This window comes from Gossypium hirsutum, chromosome D10 (assembly GCF_007990345.1).
Source record: "Gossypium hirsutum isolate 1008001.06 chromosome D10, Gossypium_hirsutum_v2.1, whole genome shotgun sequence".
Lineage (NCBI taxonomy): Eukaryota > Viridiplantae > Streptophyta > Magnoliopsida > Malvales > Malvaceae > Gossypium > Gossypium hirsutum.
In genome coordinates, this window is record NC_053446.1 from 55,431,055 (window position 1) to 55,453,253 (window position 22,199).

At 31.7% G+C, this 22,199-nt stretch overlaps 2 protein-coding genes across 2 annotated transcripts; one reads left to right on the forward strand and one right to left on the reverse strand.

Moving 5' to 3' along the window:
- The first annotated feature begins 763 nt into the window (after positions 1–763).
- LOC107916309 (uncharacterized) lies at positions 764–11,342 on the forward strand. The gene is made up of 4 exons (XM_041101995.1): positions 764–898; positions 9,170–9,344; positions 9,554–9,620; positions 11,086–11,342. Exons 1-4 carry the CDS (start codon positions 764–766, stop codon positions 11,147–11,149), a joined length of 441 nt encoding a protein of 146 aa, XP_040957929.1. The 3' UTR covers positions 11,150–11,342.
- Positions 11,286–14,402, reverse strand: LOC107916308 (E3 ubiquitin-protein ligase SINAT2). Its single transcript, XM_016845501.2, has 4 exons — positions 14,109–14,402; positions 13,155–13,489; positions 12,087–12,473; positions 11,286–11,792 (listed from the first exon to the last, which is right to left on the reverse strand). Exons 2-4 carry the CDS (start codon positions 13,371–13,373, stop codon positions 11,472–11,474), a joined length of 927 nt encoding a protein of 308 aa, XP_016700990.1. The 5' UTR covers positions 13,374–13,489; positions 14,109–14,402; the 3' UTR covers positions 11,286–11,471.
- Between the last annotated feature and the right edge of the window lie 7,797 nt (positions 14,403–22,199).

Below are 22,199 nucleotides of genomic sequence, written 5' to 3' on the forward strand. Positions count from 1 at the left end.
CGGCAAGACCAGGCAAATTTGGTCCTTCTTAGTCTTTTCTCTGTTCCCATTACACGAAAACGATCAAAGAGGGGCAGCTGTAGAAGCCCAAATTTTCTGGCCCAGTAAAAAATAAAAACAATGGCCCAAATTACACTCAACATGCCCAAAAAAAACTCTATCCCAGAAAACTAAAAATTTTCAGCAGTAGAGAACCCTAGCAGCTACTGGCCGCCGCTCCTGTTTCTGCCCAGCTTCAGCGCCGCATGCCCTTGCCCAATGCCTCAGCGCTGCACACCTCTACCACCGTCGTACACCAGCATCCATCGCACGCGTCTGACACCACCTGCAATACACAAAAGAAGAAAACGACAAACAAACAATCCAAGTCGCAAACAACAAAAAAATAGAAGTTTAGCAGTTTTAAAGATTGGCTATATAAGCCGAACACAAGCATTGTAATAGCTTCTTCCGTTTTTACGAACTTCTAAACAAAAAATAAGAAAAGTAGAGAAAATTTCGAAAGAAAAAGCTTTTTTTCTGTTCTTGTTTTCATTTTATTATTTTTATCTCTTTTTATTTTTTATCTCTTTTATTTTCATTTTTGTACTAAAATAAAAAAGAAAAAGGGAGAAGCGTACCTGAAACATGCCACGGCCACGTCGTTGGGGGTCCTCTCTCAGTCGCCGAAATTGACCGTTAACAGCGAGGTCAGAAGTCGGGGGTCCCTAGCTCGTTCAGGAACTTTCGCTTGTCTTTTGAAGATTTTAGCTTCAAAACGGGCATGGGAAGGTCGATTGGATCAAATGGCTTCTTTTTTGGGACTCCGACCGCTGTATACGACGGTCACCGTGTCGCCGGCGGACGAACAGTGGCCTTTGTGGCTGGAGGAGAAGAAAGAGGGAGAGTGTTGAGAGGGGTATTCTGTTTTTTTTAAAAGAGTGAAAGATAATGAATTTTTTCTAAAAAATTGGAGTTTTATACACCCCCTTAACGACGTCGTTTAGGGCTTGGCACCATAGCCCTAAAACGACGTCGTTTCACTTCTTAGACCCGAAATCGACCCGATCCAGTAGTAGACCCGCGTGTCTTTGCTTGGAGGGGCTAATTGCATGTTTAGCCCCTCCGCTTTTGCGCCTTATAGCAATTCGACCTTCGCTTATTTTACATTTTGGCCCCACGAATTTTCTACACGTTTCATCTTGGTCCGCGGTGAAACGATGCGCTTTAGGGCCGGGATTATTTCCCATTCAGTCCCTATCTTCTAAAGCGCATCCCAATTCAGTCCCAAACCACACTCTTTTGTTTATTTGCAATTTAAACCCCAGATTTTGGGCCCGATTCCAATTTCGTCCTATTTTATTTAATTAATTATTATTCTTTATTTTTTTTAAAAATATTATTAATTAATTTATTTGTTATTTTTTTAAAGATCTCTTCTTTTATTATTATGCATTTTAAGTTTTACATATATTATTTATTTTAAATGTTTCACCTAATATTTATTTCAATTTTTTATTTATTTACATCATTTGTTTTAAACTACTATATATATTGTCCTTTAACTTTTTTAATTTTTTCATCTTTTATTTTTAATAAAGAAAAAGATATTGTTTTGTGTTTTTATTTATTGTATTTTATTTATTTTAAACTCTATTAGTATTTTTCATTTTAAGTTTCATATTTTGTTTGCTTGAGATATTTACCATTCATTTCGAATTGATTTGATATGTTATTTGTTTTATATTATTAGCTACGCAAAATTGTTCTAGATTATTTTGTTTAGTCGGATTATTAATATTGGTATGTTAAAGTGATGCATGTGGTATGATTATTATCATTATGCACGTGTAATTTGTTAATCTTTTTTTACATTATTGCCATTTATTAACGTGATATTTTATTCGTGAATTGTCATTTCATATTCTATATTATCGTTTCATTTTATTTCATCGCTTCAAAGTTACGTTCAATTTGTATACACCCATAATAAACCGTTTTATTTGCTCACAAAACAAATGCACCTCATTCAAGTGGTCATTATTCAAAAAAGAAAATTTCGAAAATAAGGCAATATTTTGCGTTTGGGAATTCGAGAAAACGTGCCCTAACGCGCTGGGTTTCGATTTCATGTTTAACCTAAATAGCAAAATATCCTTTTAAATTATGACTTTTGAATAAGCAAAATTTCGTGTTTAGATTCGAGAAGATCGTACCTTAACTTACTGGGTTTTGATTTTCGCGATAAATCTAAATACATGAACATTTTCAAACTTGAGTTTTTAAACGATCTCGGGAATTAATAAAAGATCGTGTCCTAACTTACTGGGCATAATATTTTTTAAATCCGAGATAGCTAAATATATTTTAAATAAATAAGTTTTTAGCATTCATTTGCGCATCGGAAATTTAAGACATTGTGTCCTAACTTACCGGATATAATTCTCTTTCTCGATTAATGTGAAGCTTGCCCTTTTCTTGAAAATTTTCAACATTTGACAAATGATCGTATTTTTAATCTCTTTAAAAGTTTCCAATTCTCGACACAAAGACACTAATTAATCAACTAGGTACCAATTTTGGGCGTTACGAGGGTACTAATCCTTCCTTGTACGTAACCGACTCCTGAACCCGTTTTCTAAATTTCGTAGACCAAAATCGTTGTTTTGATAAAATGAAATCATTTATTAAAAACAATTATTTTCTAAGGTGACCTGATCACACCTTATTAAAAAAGATTGGTGGCGACTCCCATATTCGATTTCTTTTTTCAAAACCCTAGTCGACCCCGTTTTGTCAAAAAAATGGTGTCAACAGTGACATCTATCAATATGTGTCAGTATGTGATATGGTTTAGGTAAGTGAAAAACTTATATACGATTTGTGTTCTGATAATTTTGAAAGCATAATTACGTGTAAAAACATGCATGACTCCTTTTCTTTTTCTGTTAATTTTGTTTTGCTATCATTAAGTCATTGTGAGACTATTTTTTTTGGCTCTCCGTTTTCGGTTGTAACCCAAGATTAGAGTAAGTAACTTGTGTTATTTTCTAATATTAAGTTTTAATTTGTTCTTAAGCAAGATTGAGTGTTAATGCTTAATTTCCGTTCTACATTATGTTAAGTGTTTTTCATGGTTTTTTATTAGGCAAAGGGGGTGAGAATCGAAACCCTCCAACGGAGTAGTTGCTATTTTCGGTGCTGTTTCTGTGAAGTAAGTATTCGTATGTGATCTTAGGGACTTTTTTTGTAGAAAAGGGGGAAATTTTTAGGTTTATTCGTGTTGTTAATTGATTCATTTTTGGGTGTTGTATGTATGATTTGAAGTGCACTTTTGAGTGAGTTGTCAGAATTACCATCAGGTGTGTGATTCTAACCCAAAACATCATTTAGAACTAAAAAAATATGAGCAAATAGAGGCTATTTTTGAGACTAATGTTCGTCACACACTTGGACAAGTAGGCCAGGTGGGCCCATTTTTTTAAAAATTTTCACCTGGATCCATTTGACTCAGAAATTCGTAATTAGACCTTCCACGGGGTCCGTTTGGCTTAAACAAGATTCAAAATGTGACATCTGTCAATATGTGTCAGTATCTGATATGGTTAAGGTAGGTGAAAAACTTATGTATGATTTGTGTTCTGATAACTTTAAAAGCATAATTACATGTAAAAACACGTGTGACACCTGTATGTAGAATAACTGTTAATATAAGTAATATGATATGTTATGGTCTGTAAAAAAATATGTTTAGGTATGCATGTCATACCATTCATGTGATATGTACGTATGTTATTATGATTATGCATATGTATTGGGGTGGATTTTGATATAATGGATGAAGTTTTTTCTGGCTGTATTACTGCAATTTTGGCAGTTAAACTGCAATATCTATCTGGTAGCTCAGTTGCACCATTATGAGTGGCATACTACCACAACCCGGTGTGATTGGATGGATAAACTCTTGTAATCCTATTTGGTGTGATTGGTTGGATGGAGTTAGTGTGTAGCAGATGGGGGTAGGATTTGTTCTGATTTGATATGACATTTTGATCTGATATATGTTTATGGTAAAATGACATTTTGATTTGATATTTGTATATGTGCATGTTATAAGTAAAAATTATGTTTGTGGGGGCCGAGTCACACACTAGGCTTTTAGCTCACACATTTGTTTAATACATTTTAGGTGATCTTCAGGCTTAGGACAGGTCGACGCGCGGGTACTCGAATTGGTTTTCCACATAAGATGGTTTGAATTATTTTAATTAAGATCTTTGGACTTTTGATTTTTGAACTAAGTTTTAGGATTTAGTTTTATTTTTTGGGTTTTGATATATTCGTCGATTTGTGGGTGTTCTTAAATGTAAAAATATAAAATCATACGAATTTGGCAAATTAAAATTTGGTTTTCAAAACTTAAAAAATCTGACAATATCCGTTGCAAAATTAAGTATCAAACACAATACTTTTCCGTAAACTAAGTAAGTTCTGTGCATGAGTTTTTCTAAATAACAATGTAAAAGTTTTTGCAAAATTAATATTTTCAGATCACACGATTTCTAAGCTGAATTTTAAATTAGTTTTTCAAACAAGTTGATGTAACTCCTCCAGATTCGGCCATAACATTTAGGCTGGGTTTAAAATTGTAATACCAAATTTATGCCCGGCCCACATACATAAAATAATAAAATAAAATAGAAAAAATAAATGTCCAGTTTTGTTACAATAGCAGATCCAATTAATTTACCCAAACCCAAAATACAACAAACCCATTAAGCCTCAAATTAACCTGAAATACAAACCCAACACCAGCCCAAGCCCAAATAAAAAATTACAAGCCCAAACTAGCCTAAACATTGGGAAATCAGAAACCCTAGGCAGGAAATTAAGCCGCCGCAGCATCCTTGAAACATGCCATCTTCGGTTTTCACCACGACCGTGCCATGTTGACATCCGTACGCCCCAGCTGGCCATCGTACGACCGTACCTGCGCAGCAAACAAACGAAAACAAGCAGCAAAACGAAGAAAAAAGGGGAACAAAAAGAAAATAGGCAAAAATGATGGAGAAAAACAAATGTATTTTGATTTATTTCCTTTCTTTTCGATTCGGCTATATAAGGCCATTTTTTTAGTGTTTGTAAGGTTACATAGACACACATATATTGAATACAAGAAACAAAAAAAATTCAGAAAAAGAAAAGAGATTTGAAATGTGATTTTCTTTTCTTTTTTTTTCTCTATTGTTTCCTTCGATTGGTTTTGATTACAAGCGAAAAGAAAAAAAAGGAGTTAGAAGATAAAGCGCTTACCGGTGGCCGATCTTCCTTCTACTTCGTCGCAATCGGAGTCGGAGGGAAGTTAAAGGCAGAAAATGGCGCAAAAGAGAAAAGAGAGAGCAAGAGAAAGCTTACCGTCACGAGCGCACCAACGGAGCCCGTTCACTCCGTCCGAAATCAGAGATGGATGGGATTTCAGGATTGCGGCGCTGGAGAGAAAAGGGGTCTTCATTTCGGCTAGGTTAAAAGACTGATTAGGGTTTAGGTTTAGAGCTTAGGATTAGTTTTTATAATATGCATGAAACGACACCATTTAGGGCCTGCCTTAGTGTCCCTAAAACGGCGCCGTATAAGGCTATAACCCGCGCGTGTGACCCGACCCGTGGATGATCCGCGCATTCTGAGATATATTATTAAAATTCTAATAATATTATTATAATTCTAAGATACAACATATTGTTATTAAAATTATTATTAGCATATTTTGAGTTTATCAACATTGTGTTAAAACTTATTTTATTTTTATTTTTTTAAGTTCTATATTACTATATGTTTCATCATCTTTTAATATATATAGATATTTTATAATGATTTGATATACCTTGTACATATGTTAATGATTTATTTTGGTGTTATAATTCTTTAATATAATATTTTAAATCCCATTAAATATATTATTAAGTTGTTCTTCCTTTAAAAAAATATATTATTGTTTTGATGTTTGATATTATTATGATTAAAAATTTCAAGTACTTTTATATCTATATATGTATTTTAAGTCAATTATATATATATAATTTACTTCTTTCAAAACCTATTTAGGTGATTACTCTTTTAAGAAAAAATCATATATGTATTAGGAATTTTACATGGTTATTTTATATGTGTTATTTGAGGTAAATTAATAAATGTATTACTTGTTTCAAATTTATTTTACACATTATTATTCCATATTGTTATTTTTTGTATCAAGTCCATTTTAAGCTTATGTGTAAATATTTTAGCTTTAAAATGTGGTTATTAATAAATGTTGTTGTATATAATTCATTTGATATTTGACAATTAGGATTGATATTTGCATAATATGATAAAAAAATTGTTGTAGCCATTTGTGTTTGAATTCATCCTTTGTTTATTATTCCTCAATATTTATTTAGATTGCGAATTGTGTCTTTTACATTATGCATCACTATTTAATCATGTAAAAATTGTGTTTTATCAAAGCACTACAATCGTTCTATTTCATAATTTTCAAAAAAGTCTGGTTCTCATAGTTCTCGAGATAATTGTGCCCTAACTTACTGGGCTTCAATTCTTCTCGATGAATATAAATAACGAAATGCTTATTTCGTTAAAATCGCATAACTTCAAAATAAAACTTTGTAGATTTCAAGATGTCGGATCCTAACTTATTGGATATGGCATTTAGTTATCTCGATTTTAACATAAAGGCAATATTTGAGGTTTAAGAATTTCGAGAAATTGAACCCTAACTTACTGGATTCTGATTTTTCGATTGACTTAAATAATCAAGTAACCTTCTTTTAACTCATGATTCTCATAAAAAAAGGTAAACATTTAATTTTGAAGATAGAATTGTAACGCCCTAACTCACTGGGTGTGATAATTTATTTCTTCGAAATAAGTGCGTCTTATCATTCAATCTAGTTTGTTCGAGTTATCTCATCAAGGATCGTATTTTAAAATCTTTTCAAAGTTTTGACATTAAGACATCAAACAATCAATTCGGTACCAATTTTGGGCGTACGAGGGTGCTAACCCTTCCTCGTACATCACCCTCGTACGTAATCGACTCCCGAATCTATTTTCTCGATATTTCGCGGATCAAATTCATTTTTTTTAACGGTGAACTGGTCACACCTTAATAAAATATCGGTGGCGACACCCATTTCCATTTTAAAAAAAAAGTCGATCCCTATTTTTCAAATATAAAAATGATTTCGACAAGAATGTTACAAAACGAGTCTAAATTTTTTACTTACGTGACGTGACCCATGTATAACTCTACTTCTAACTCCTTTCATGAATGCTTACCTCACTTGTGTGACGTTAATATTGCTGATTTAGCATCTTACAATATTTCCCTTTTTCTTAAGAAAAAACAAAGGCTTATGAAAGCGGTTCTAAAGGTTTTCTTTCTTTTTTGTCTCCAAGTCCATATTCTCTATTTATGAAATGTGGACGACCTTTCTGACCATAAACGAACCACATTCCTACGTGTTTCATATCTGCTTACTTTTATTCTCTTGTTAAAAAATTCCCCCATTTTCTTTTAAAACTCTGAATATATGCCCTTTTGTTTCACGACCGGTCTATTGGAATCTTCCCAATTAATTACTCCTTTATTTAATTTATAATTTATAATTTATAATTTTAAAACTTAATTAACTAATTAATTAAGTAAAATCAATAATATTAAAAAACTCTGAATATTAATTAATTGCAAAATTATCATCTCATTATTAAGCAAAATAAATAATATTAAAAAACTTTTTAATAAATACTTGAAAAATTAATTAAACATAAAAATTCTTTTATTATTTTCTCTTCTCCCTCCCGAAGCATAGACACAAAATTGACTTAAATCCTAAAACTTTGTTGGAATTTGAAGTTAGTCCTATGATTTTACCTTTTATCCCTTATTTCTTTTTAAATGATAATTATAGATTTTATTTTTACCATCTTGAAGATAAGCAAAACTCATCCCGTCAATGGAACTCAGCATTGTTGGGCAGGTATTAATAGAAATCTTCCACCCCTTTCACTCTAGCTTGGAGGATAATATAAAGCTTTATTGATACACAGCGAAAGGGATTCATTTTTAATTATAGGGTAAACTATCAAAATAGTCATTTTTGTTTACTTCAGGTTACATTTTAGTCACTTATATTTGAAATGTTACGTTTTAGTCACTTACATTAATGTGTTGTAACATTTTAGTCATCGAACTGTTGATTACCGTTAGTGGTGTAACGGTAAACTGATGTGGCACATTAAATCATCATTTCAAACAAAAAATTTAAATTATACAATTGTCCCCCATATTTTTTTGTTTTGAGTAATTTAATTTTTTTTTCTTTTATATCCTTTTAACTTTCTTTTTTTCCCTTTATTTTTCATTCTCTTCTGCTTCTTCTTCTGTTTTCCTCCCTTCTCCATCTCTTTTGATGTAGGTTTTCTATGTTTTCCATTTGTTAAAACTAAAGGGGAAGAAGAAAAAGAAAATAAAGAAATAATTGTTCAAAAAAAAGGTACAGGGACTAGTTTTAACAAATGAATAATATAGAAAAAAAATACATTAAAAGAGATGGAGATGGGAGGAAAACAAAGAGAGAAGTAGAAGAGAATGGAAAATAAAGAAAAAAAAAGAAAGTTAAAAGAACATAAAAGAAAAAAATTAAATTGCTCAAAACGAAAAAATATGGAGACCAATTGTATAATTTAAACTAAAATTTTTGTTTGAAATGATGATTTAACGTGTACTGTTACACTGTTAACGACAATTAACGGCTCAGTGACTAAAATGTTAAAACACGTTAACCTAAGTGACTAAAACGTAACATTTCAAACATAAGTGACTAAAATATAATCTGAGGTAAATAAAAGTGACTATGTTGATAGTTTACCCTTAACTATATCTAACGAAAAAGTTGTTGATATTAATTATTTTGGTGAGGGGACAATATTTAATTAGCTGATAAAATTAATATACTCTTGAGTGTATTAAATATAATCCTGGATCAGGATTGATGTGTTTCTAGAAGAATATCGAAATTAAAAATCATGATTGTGGGTTAAGTTTGTTTATGATGGATATTAATATTATTATAATTCAAACATTACTAATAATAGTAATAAAGTTGTTCACAACTATTCTATACGTTGTCAGGCACGAACTCAAGCCATGCTCATATTCTGCACTGCACATGATTCGTTTAGATGGGTTGTTTTCATCCCCATTTATTTGCTTTATAAATACCACTTTAACCCTTCTTTTAAATACAAAGGAGGGGAGACGAATGTTGCCAAAAAAGAAAAACCAAAGCAAGTCTCATCACCAGCAGGTTTGGCTTTACTTTATTTTTATTTTTTTTTTTGAGCTTTTTCTTTCCATCCATTAATTTGTTGAAGCAAATAGATTTTGTAGTTTCAGTTCAACCACCTAAAATTGTATATATGAAACCAAATTTAAGAAATTTGAAAGCAATGATGGGTTGAGCAGAGAAGGTATCAATTTATCCCATGATCTTAATTTAATTATTTCAAAGTGCAGGTGAAGATGATGTAACATGTTGTCCAGCTACAACAAAGAAAGGGGGAGGAGGCTTCATGAATATGCTGTAATCTGTTTCTCTGCTTTCTATCCCTCCATTTTCCATCAAAATAACATCTTTTCAAGTGTTTTTTAAATCGACTTTTTATCCCTTAAATACAGTCTTAAATTTGATTAAAATTCAATTTAATCTTCTTCTTCTTCTTCTTATCTTAATTGCACCCTCCAGGTATGAACTTAGAAATCATTTATTAGAGTGAAGATAAAATTATAAAATCAATCTTGAGTGTTAAAATTATTTTGTGTCTGTGTAAATTATAAATATATTTTTTTTTTCATTTCACCAAATGCTTAAAAGGGTTTAATTAATATGTTTTTTTTCTAAGGAGCTTAAAATATACTCTCTCCCTTTTTATTTAATTAATATGTCTTCGGCTTCACTTTTTTGGCACCATTAAATAGTGGGCTATTTTTATTTACATGAAAATAGAGATTTCAATTTAAATTTAAAATTTTAAATACATTAATTTGAATTTACTAACTTGAAATTGACTCAAATTCAATCTGACCTGAAACCAAAATTAGCTAGACACAATAATATAAATAATCTTCAACTTAAATTAAGTATATTTTAAAAAAGTAATTTAATAAAAATAATATTTATACTCTAAATAATTAATTTTTTAAATCTATAACATATCAATTATAATTTTTTTTTATTTTTTTCCATTTGTTTTAAATCACAAAAATTTAATTGATTTCTGTTGATCAAAAAAAAAAAAACATTCAGATTTGATTTTCGTTTTCATGGGTTTTTTATTATTATATATAATTAAAGTTTAGTTTGATTTGTTTGTTAAAATTTTTATTTCCCGAGAAATAAATTAGGAATGTATGACTTATTTCAGTTTATTAATTTTAAAAAAAATTAAAACCGATTGAAAATGAAGTGCTTACCTGAAATTGTTTTTGAAGACCGATTCAATGAGAATGAGTTTTTTTATTCATTGCATTAAGGAAAACAAAATTTAGACTAAATAAATATTATTAACATTTTTAAATTAAATAAATTGTATTACCAATAACAATTTAAAAAATAAGCTATAATAATGACTAGTTTCTTCAGTTGTTTATGGCTTTATATATGATAGGTTAATAAATTTAAATTGTTAATAATTTATAAATTTTTATTTGATAATTTATTTTTATAATAAATTTAAACTGACTAAATAACTTGTTCAGCTTTGATCTAATTTTATTTTAAAATTAAGAAATTGAAGTATATTAAACTTAATGGTCTATGCTAAAATTTAAAACCAAATAATTGAATGTAGAATGACATAATCCGATAAAATAAAATTGACTTAACTTAAAATAATTCCAAAGTTTTAAAACTCAAAACTTATCAAATCCAAATTCAAAATTTAAAAAATGGAAAAATAAATATCCAGATTACAGTTCAGAGCATAGTACAAAATGATTTGCACAATTTGCCCTCCCTTTAAATTTGCAGTATTCAATTGAATTTTCAGGTGCAAAGCTTTGGGCTGCTGTGGACTGCTTTCAGCTTGCTATGACCCTCGAACTCCTCATTGATAATAATAAATGTAACTGAAAGAACAGACAGAAATGGTAGTAGTATATGATATGAATGTTACTTATGGTGTTATTTATTTTAAGTCAATTTCTTTGATCAATGATTGCTCACTGCTGCTTAGCTTGATAAGATCAATTTCTGCAAATTTGGATAGTATTCAAATATCATAAATAAATTCCATAATTTCCTTCACAATGTGCTCTCTCTCTCTCTCTCTATGTACAAAATTTACAGGAAAAAAATGCATGAATCTAGCGACCCTTTTATTATACATTATTATTTCTGAGACAAATTTTAACTACAGTGTACGATAGGTTTGCCTCATTGTTCTTTCCAAATACGGCCAGCCACTTTCAGCTTCAGTTCCTGTCTGTCACCACCTGAGAAGTAGAGTGCCAGGTTCCGTTGAATGATAAGTCCATCTTGACTATCTCGAACTTTCCGGTGACTATCACGAATGCTTCTAGGCACCCCTTGCCACATAAACTTCCTGCTGCTGCCCCCAACTTCCAGACTATAACTAAATTGTCTTGCCTCGTCTTCGTCACCCATGAACCGCAGAAAGGCCATGTAAACCGGTGCCATTCCTATGTGAAATGCCTCAAAGTGCAAGCAAAACTGTCGTCCGAAACAATTGAAAACCTGTACCAAATTGGACATTAATTGATCGGTAAATACTATACCACTCATTTTGAAAACATAAAAGGATTCTAGCATTTTCGAGTATTGAAGAATTCATTCAATTAAACAGCAGAACATAATAAGGAATGCAATCAATAAAGTTGGTTAGAATTCCAGTCCTAAACATTTATCGCTGTGTAATCAGTTTTCAAATGCAATTTGGATCGGACAAGAGACCTATTTGAGATGATGTAGGAAAGTTTGTGAACTGGTTGCAAGTTTGTGTAATGTAACAGAGAGGACGAGAGAGCTTACAGTTAACATCCACGTGGCGTTTTCAACTTCGTGGGGATTGGATTTGACGTATCGGTGGTTGAAAGTGCACCCGTCATGCATGTCTACCTTGTGATCATTCTTGAGATGCATGACAAGAAATGGAATATCACCAGTGACAGAGCATTCAGCTCCGGCATATGGGCAACTATACGGGCGATACCTGCAGTTTTTTTCGTGCTTGAGCTTGCTGTAGTATGGAAAAATATCATGACAACCCAGAATCTGGTAACTGCAAGGAAGTTCCAGCGACTCGGCTACCTTCTCTAGAGCCAAACACCTTATATTCCCGAGTTCATTGCGACAAGTCGGGCAACAGTTGTGAACTCTAGTCTTGCAAGTTGAACATACAGTGTGGCCATTGGGACACTAACATAGAAGATAAGAAAAGCTGTCAGCCTGTCACTAGAAGATTGTTGAAGTAAAAAGTTCATGTTATGATTTTGATGCATTAATGCAACCAAAGAGACGGAAATGTAATACTGCTAAACACAACTTCATTCTTGCATACTAAGTATTACGGCACTGTCTATATACCTCTATCAACAGCCCAATTTTCAGGCCTATGTTACTCAGACTCAAGTGCAAGTGTTCGATATGAGTATGTATCCAGCACAGGTATGTTCAACTTTTTTAAAGTTTTTCCATATATTTTGAGGGTCTTGGAGGGCTATATCCTTGTACTCACATTCAAATATGCATCGAGCATAGGTGCCAGGAAGAGTCGGAACAACATAGCATTAAGCATCCAAATAGTTCAGTAAAGAAGTAGCATAATCACAATATCCGCAATAAATCAGCAGTTAAAATATTAGTATTTTATCAATTACTTCAATTGATGTGAGATGATAACCCGTCTCAAGCTTTGTAGTTTACAAATATATGTGATGTCAATTTCTTCAAACTAGATTGATTTACTAATGTTATAGTTCGTTTCACTTTGCATAAAATACGATATCAAATATGAATGCATACCAATTCCGACTCTGAAAGAACTATAAATCTCAAAGAGAATGCATCTTGAAATACTTTAGCTTTAGATGAATCTACCTGGTAAATTGGAGGATACATCAAATTTACACAAACGGGACACTCCAGTAGTTCGTGGACATCGTTCATCGATGTCGATCCCAGATTTCCACTTAAAGCAGTAGCTGTTTTTCTTAAAGGGGAACCTCTTAAATCCGCACTCGAAGTTGCCATATCATAATCTGAAAATGTAACTCGGGACTCGATCACCTCTTTGCAGCTACCACCACCAGGCGCCATAATTCTAGTTTTGAAAGTTAATTGTCTGCGAATACTCAGTTTGCTAGATCTCGTATAGCAGCAACCGCGCAGGGGAGGAAGTGGGACAAATCCGATGTCTTCTCTTAAATCCTCAACTGCAAAAGTTTCATAAGCAATTCTCTCACTTTCTAGTATTATAAACTAATACATTCAGTGCCAATAAAATAATTCAAGACATAAAAAGTTCAATCTATATACTTTAGCATTCATCTTAAAGGATCCAGCCACAATATAATATATATATAAACCATTGGAGGATCCAAGCACTAGTTTCAAAAAAGATTTCTTTTTATTTGAAAAAGTAACTTAAAACTAGCAAAATAAAACTGAATTATTTGTTTTTTGTTTTTTATAGAAAAAGGTCTTTAGAGGCTTACTTAACCAGATGTCCCCAAAAATGGCAAATTTACTAGCAAATCAAACCATTGATATATATGGAAGAATTTCCCCCTTTGTTTTCAGGTCATTTTATACTCATAAAGCTACCCAGAAAAGGAAAAAGAAAATTAAACTCCAATCCTCTCTAACCCAACTTTAAATAACCCAAAAAAACAGCCAAAAGAAACAAAACCCGGATCAAATATGCAACCAAAAATCAAAGTCAACCAATAAAAACTGAAAATAATCGACGATCAAAGAAGAACCCAATCAAGAAGAAGAATACCCAAATGAAAATCCAAGCTCAACAGCTCAAATCCATCAATAAATACTTACCAAGATGGAAGGCTTTATCAGTTCATCAAGCCTTAACTGACAAAACCCAAATTGCAATTGCATTGGAAATTTGGAATATTCAATTAAAACCCACTTTTTGGAAGTCCCCACTGAAATAATTGAATCGATTTCAGACAAGAGATAAAGAAAAGTGAGGAATGGGGGTAAACGTTGAGGAAAAGGCCTAAAAACCTTTAACGAAAGAGTCAAAAAGATTTTAGATTTGGGATTTCACACAATACAGGGATATATCTAAACTATACAACTTGCTGTTAGAGAAGATTAATATAAGATGTCCCAATTATGAGTTGGCTTACTCTTTCAAAAGAAAAAGAAAATTAGTTCTCTCAAAAAAAAAAAGAAATTATAATTTTTCGTTTTTGTTACTTAATTAAAAAAAATTATAATTTGATCACTGAACTATTTAAATATTTTTACCTAACTCCTTGAGTTGTTATTTTTTTTAGAAAAATTCTGTCAACGAGCTCCAAGGAATGATTTGTCGATCGGTATGGTAAATCAATACCCTTCAACAAATAGAATAACATACTTTAGATTCAAGTCGATCTGACAGTTAGTGTCAACGATTGTAGAAAAAAAATGTTTGAATTTTGGTTTGCAAATTAGTGACGTCCAAAGATATTTGATGGAAAAAAGCTGAACTGTAGAAGAGAAGGAAATAGAGAGCTTCCAAGTGGTGTAGGTAATGCGAACAAAGAAAACCATATAATATCAATTTTAACGGCCTAGTGACTTAAATGAAAATTTTTGAATAGTTTAGTGAACAAATTACAATTATTTTAACTAAATGATAATTTAGTGACTAATGTAGTTCACCCTTAAAAAAAAATCTTCTAATGAAATATGAGATAAATATTTTGTCTAATTTTATGTTTCTAACCAAGGCATTCTTCATATCCGTTTAATAGTCTACAGAGACTGATTCTTTTAGAGTTTGTAGTTGTCTCTTTCAACAATATCGTTTTCAATGGTCGGATTTGAATCCTCTTTTTAAGAGTGTAATGTTTCTTATCATTACATCCAACATTTGTTAATGTTATCCAATTTTTTTAATAAGAAAAGATAATGAGTGTTAATTAAATATACAATTGAGAAATTTTGAGATAAATTAATTTCTAAGATTTTATGAATTTTAATCATGAACTCAATGTTTAAAATATTAAAAATTTAATGTTGATTTAGCCTTAACTCAATTGTCATGAAAATCTAAATTTAGATACTTAAAGCATATAATTTCCTCTTCTTTAAGGGTTTGAAATTATGGGTAAAAGTACCCGTGGTATAAAAATTATTACAAAATAATAATTTTTAAAATATAGTACTATTATAAAAATTGACAATTTTGAGAAAATTTTTAAAATAAATATGAATGTCAACCATGGAGTCAAACTTTAAAAGACTTAAAACACCTTTAAAATGATAAAACTTAAATAAATTAAAATGAAAATAGTAATTTTGTTATATTAAAAAACTACATAAAATCACATATAAAAAATTACTATTTCCCCACTTCTTAACTACATTTTTATAATTCAAAAATCAATGTAAATAATTAATTATTCACTTAAAATTTACTTTTATATTTTAAAATTTATTTTTTTAAAATATAAAATAAAAATTTGTTTAAAAAATAACTACTCTATAAGGTGATGTTTTATAACACCCCTTGCCCCGATCCGATCTAGTTGTTAGACCTACGAGAATGCTACTACTGTTACCGGAGCAAATCACATTTAAATTTTCAATAATCAATCATTCAATCATAAATGCATGCACGATACAACATATAATTAAAACTGAAAATCAACCAAGCTTATGAAAGTTTTTAAGTTAACTCGAGCATGATTAAGGGTCAAATTGCAAATCTTTCAAAGTATGAGCATTAGTATCGATACCCATGTCAGGTACTAATACGGTCATTGGCTTTGATATTTCAAAAATCAAGTTAAAATTCACAAGTATCAATATTAGGAATAAGGTATCGATACCCTTGTTAGATTGTATCAGTACCAAATTAAGTATTGATATCGTTTTGGCATTTTGCCATTTTCAAAATTTTAGACACAAGTCAACTTGTATCGATACTTGGATAAAGTACCGATTCTTGGACCTAAGTATCGATACTTTACATTGGTATCGATACCAAATTGGCATTCTGTCATTTTGAAATCTTGTTCTTTTGGTAAAGTACTGATACTTCAACCTATAGTATCGATACTTTTCACTAGAAGGTCAATTATCACATTTTAGTACCATTTTCATGCCAAACTAACTAAAAATCATATTGGTACTCAAAGGCACACAACCAAACTTGCACCAATTCCATGCATTCCTGTATCACCCCTAACTCATATCCGTCACTGGAATAGGGTTACAGAGCATTACGAGAGTTTACAAATCAAATGCAATTAATTTATATCATTTACCATTCATATCAGAAAACAATTATATTCAAACATATTGTCCCATATATGGGCCCTCGAGGCCCAAATTATGAATTAGAAACAAGTAGGGACCAAACCGAAAACTCAGAGAGTTTTTCGCAGAATTTCAAAATTTATTCAAGGTACAGGGGACACACGCCTGTGTGGCCAGGCCGTGTGGGCATTTGAAATAGGGCCACAGCCGTGTCCCAACCCATTTTCGTACCCGTGTAACTCTCTGACTTGGGTCACACGGCCAAGTCACACGCTCGTGTGTAGGTGCAGGGGCCACATGGCCAAGCCACATGCTTGTGTACCAGGCCGTGTGAAAAATCCTGAGCATTCTATTTTAAAATTTTAAGATGCAGGGGACACACGACCAAGACACGCCCATGTGCTAGGTCGTGTGTCACACGCGGTTGAGACACACGCCTGTGTCTCTGCCCGTGTGGACGAAAATAAGCCCTTTCCAAGGCCACATTTTTCACCCAATTTGTCTTCCACCTGCACTAACACTTTAATATATTCTCAAGGCAATATAATACATCAAATCAAGCCAATACTAAGTATCATATATGACATATTAATACATAAGTCCAAGTCTTCATTTTTATCAAGTTAACCTCGTACATATAAAAACATCTTTGTACTAAATATGTCATTTCATCCATTCATCAATTTATCCATATAAATTACATCACTCATCCATTTCAAATGCATATCAACCATGTATAGACTCTTATATACTCTTCAAAACATATCTATCACAAGCCATTCCAATGACTAATTACAACCAAAATCACATACATGTCATTAATGGCCCAGTTCAACCTATACATGCCATTATAATAAAAAATAATTTACTAATTATACCGAAATGAGCCGAGGGATAGTGTGATATTGCTCCGATCAGCTTCCAACCAAATTGAGCTTCCGAATTACTATAAAACAGAAAAAATAAAACAGAGTAAGCATTTAATGCTTAGTAAGTTCGTATAACATGGAATTTAACTTACCATTTAATCGCATTAAAGGTAAGCAAATAAAACATATTCCAAACAATATGGCCAAAAGCCTAACACATATCCTCAAAAATCATGTTAGTCATGTAAACACCAAAGAAATATGTATGAACTCATCAATAACAATTTCCATATACATATACTTATCACTTCAAGTGTCCATGAACATGTACAATCATATCTTTGTATTTCAAGTTTTTATCATAGTAATTCATCTTCAATTCATATCACCTCACATCAGAACTTTACTCGTCGAATCATTTAAAATATCGATGGATACAAGGGTAGTACATATGAAGTGTACAAATCTGAAATCCGTCAATTCATATTCGAGGGTGCTCATTTGAACACATAATCGGGAAGCCCTCTCTTAAGTCATATAACGGGGAACTCATGTGAGCCATGTAACGAGAAGCTTATTCGGGCTGTATAACAAGAAGCTCATAAGAGCCATAATCAGGAAGCTCATGTGAGCCAATAACGGGTAGCTCCGAAGAGCCATTAATAGGAAGCTTCAGATACCCATATATCGGGAAGTTCAAGCGAGCCATATCGGGAAGCTCCGGAAAGCCATTAATCAGGAAGCTCACAGAGAGCCTTTAATCGGGAAGCTTTGAAAGCCATATAATGAGACGCTCATAAGAGCTGCGTTGTGTCCACAACACATAGAGTATCACATCTGATTGGAATGCTCCGAAGAGCTATTAACGGGAAGCTCGCAAGAACAATATAATAGGAAGCTCGAGAGGGTTAATAACAGGACGCTCTTTTGAGTTGTGGTGTGTCCACAACATATGCAGGACCACAACCAATACGGGTACCTTGTATCCAATCGAATTTCATTTATTCAAACGAAACTTAACATTTATCGGGTATTATCAAATATGTAATCAATTTCATATATATATGGCATTTATACAATTCACATATATAACATTCAATTCGAACATATAAATATACATAATTTAGTTACACAAACTTACCTCAACAAGTGTTCGTATATTTGTAATCTACTAATCTGATACATTCTCTTTTCCTTGTTCTAACTTCGTCTTTGGTCTATTCAGATCTATACGAGTAAATTTAACTCAATTTAATACAATTCTTATTCAATTCAATTCAATTCACATCTTAGGAAAATTACCATTTTGCCCCTATACTTTTAATTAATGACGATTTCATCCCTAGGCTCGGAAAATAAAATTCATGCAATTTAATTCTTATTTCAAGCCTAGCCAATTTTTACATGTCACAATAGCAACCCATGTATTTCATAAAAATTAAAATTTTTCCATAAATTTTACATCTTTCCAATTTAGTCCCAAGTCATGATTTCATCAAAATTTCCTTAACAAAAGTTGTTTATCTATCAACAACCTTTCATTTTCTACAATAGAACTTCATAATTCATACATATTCATCCATGGAAAAACTTTAATACTTTGATAACTTTACAAATTAATCCCCGAGATAGCTAGATTAAGCTATTACGGTTTCGGAAATATAAAAATTACTAAAAAGGGGACAAGAAAACATACCTAATTGAGCCAAATAAGTTTGCTCAAAACCCAAATTCTATGGCTAGGGTTTCCATCTTTTTATTTGGGAAAGATGATGAAATATGATGATATCTCTTATTTAATTAAAATATCATCTTTTATTATTTCATCTTTCCAATTTCATCGTTTTCTTTATTTAAATTTTCATGGATGACTAAGTATACTTATCTATTAAATATTCTTAATGGTCTATTTGCCATATAAGGACCTCCAATTTTGAATTTCATAATTATTTGATACCTATAGCTACTAGAACTCAATATTTGCATTTTATGCAATTTGGTCCTTTATCAAATTAGACATGTAATCGATAAAATTTTTCATAACAAAATTTTTATACGATATTCCTATCATAATACATACCATAAAATAAATTTAGAATAATTTTTCTTACGGACTTGGATTTGTGGTCTCGAAACCACTGTTCTGATTTCACTGAAAACGGGTTGTTACAATTCCAACCATTCATTAACCATTAGTAAAGTTCAACAACTCAATAGGCATCGTTTAAGTACTTGAACATAGCATTTCTAACTTGCAAATTTGCAAACCCTTCAAACATAGATTACCATTCAAATTTAACATTCAAACTCAACCAATTCACATTCAAAATTTACCATTCATATGCTTCAATCTTTACTTGACACATTGCCATTATGCACAATTATGTCCACAATATATAACCATCAAAATGCAAGTCACCAACATCCAAGTAAACACATATACATAACCAAGGACTATATGCATGTCATATAACTAGGTTCAAAAAGTTTATAGTCTATTGAGATGAAGCTAGTTAGTGTGCACTCTTAGGTGATTCGATCGACGTGTTCCGCAAAATAACCACTATAGAAGACATAAAACAAAATAGAGTAAGCATTAAAAATACTTAGTAAGTTCATAGGTTTTAAAACAATAAAACTCACATCCATTCACAATTAACGTAACAAAATAGCTAACTACACAACTCTCTTGTCATCACATTTCACAACTGTAAGGTGAGTTCATCACATATGAGTCTTATAGCATTTCAATTAGTACAACACTATAACACCCCAACCCGTATCTGTCATTAGAACAGAGTTACAGAGAATTACCAGAGTTTATAAATGAAACAAACAGAAAATGCAAACATTTTCTATTATATAGCATTCATGTCAAAAACCAATCAAAATCATACATATTGTTCCTTATACGAGCCATCGAGGCCCAAAATACACATTAGAAACAAATCGAGACTAAATCAGAAACTCCAAAAAATTTTCAGAAACATTTAACATTTTTAACACTACAGGGGTCACACGCCGTGTGACCAGGCCGTGTGACTCACACGGCCTAGACACACGCCTGTGTCTAAGGCCGTGTGACTCCCGCGGTCTAGAGACACGCCCGTTTCTAAAGCCGTGTAACTCACTGACTTGCATTCTTTTAAAAGATACAGGGGACACATGACTATGTCACCTGGCCGTGTGTCACACACGGCTGAGACACATACTCGTGTCTCTGCCCGTATGGACGAAAATAGGCTATTTTATAAGCCATTTTTCTCACCCAACAAGGCATGCACCTTCAGTTAACATTGTGCATATAAAAAAATTATATTTTGGCATCCAAAACAAGTAAAATCAATCCCTAAACATGTAATATATTCACATACAACCAATATACGCTTAGACATCTTAAATGACAATTACAAATATGTTTAACCTTAAAATCCATGTAACCAAGTAATCCACCAACTTTTATGTCTAATTGCATTACAACATGTAAATCATTTACTAAAACTTGCCATTTGGTACCAATTGTACTACTTATTCAATAGCATCAAATATATATACACTTACTATAGTATAATACCAAATCACACCAACTTATAAAACATACCTCATATGCATTTTCAACTACTATTTTACCTTTCATCATTCAACCACAAATCATTCCACACATCAACATTTTAAGGCAAATTATGCACATATCAAAATACCAAAACATAAGCCAAATGAGTGGCTAAACTCAACAAAACACATATAGGCCAACATTTAGCCAAAAATAACCTATACATGCATTATAACCAGAATTAAAACATTCAAAAGTACTGATAGAACTGATGGATAGTGTGATATAACTCTGACAAGCTTCCAACCCAATCGAGCTTCCAATAATCTAAAAAGTAAAGAAAAACAAATACGTAAGCAATGAATGCTTAGTAAGCTCGTATAAACTTTAATCATATTATTTCATTTCAAATATGAAATTTATACATATCAAGAATAATCCAATATTGATACCACAATACTCATGAAGTTATATTCAACAACTCACAAGGTGAATAAATCCACAACATCACTTATACATATTATTCCTAGCATAGTAGGATTTTAAACAACTTTAAATCTTCCAAATTTCTTTATTTTCATTTGCATTTCTTTACTTTCCACACTCATTCCATATGCATAACACACCATTCATAAGCATATCATTCAACCATAGCCACAAGTTAGGGCATTTAAATATAGCCTTTTTCGAATTAATCACATGATAAGTCATTTCATAAGAAATTGCATAATTTAAACCTTACCACTCTTTCATGAGCACTAGCATATTTTCATTTGAGTACTTACCCTTTCAATGCATCATATAAATAAACATATTACCATTTAACCAATAGCTTGGCATTTTCCTAAGCATCAAACAACAACACTTGTTAGCATACTTGCACATATTTAATATAAATTCAACATTGATAAAGTTATTTTCTTGACATGTCACACTTGAGTTTATTACTCGTCTCAACTTACATAATTTCCTTGTATCATCATATCAAAAATATTCATATATGCACATATCGTGATACATATTATTCTTTTACCATTTCTTCGTAAACATATATCATTAAATTTTCATATACATATTCTTTCCACATCACGTGTCCATATAACATGTACAAATCATATCCATGTATTTCAAATATACACAGGCAGTACACATGAAGTGTACAAATCTGTAATTCGTCAATTCATATACATGTATACTCATATGAGCATGTAATCGAGAAGCTCTTTCGAG

What these genes read in the sequence shown, in the direction of transcription:
- LOC107916309 (XM_041101995.1), top strand. Translation starts at nt 764, where the DNA reads ATGGGAAGGTCGATTGGATCAAATGGCTTCTTTTTTGGGACTCCGACC. An exon ending in GAGGGAGAGTGTTGAGAGGG is followed by an intron (nt 899 to 9,169) that starts GTATTCTGTTTT and finishes ATACGTTGTCAG; the next exon opens with GCACGAACTCAAGCCATGCT. An exon ending in GGAGGCTTCATGAATATGCT is followed by an intron (nt 9,621 to 11,085) that starts GTAATCTGTTTC and finishes TTGAATTTTCAG; the next exon opens with GTGCAAAGCTTTGGGCTGCT.
- LOC107916308 (XM_016845501.2), bottom strand. Translation starts at nt 13,373, where the DNA reads ATGGCGCCTGGTGGTGGTAGCTGCAAAGAGGTGATCGAGTCCCGAGTT. An exon ending in TGTATCCTCCAATTTACCAG is followed by an intron (nt 12,474 to 13,154) that starts GTAGATTCATCT and finishes CTTCTATGTTAG; the next exon opens with TGTCCCAATGGCCACACTGT. An exon ending in ACGCCACGTGGATGTTAACT is followed by an intron (nt 11,793 to 12,086) that starts GTAAGCTCTCTC and finishes AATTTGGTACAG; the next exon opens with GTTTTCAATTGTTTCGGACG.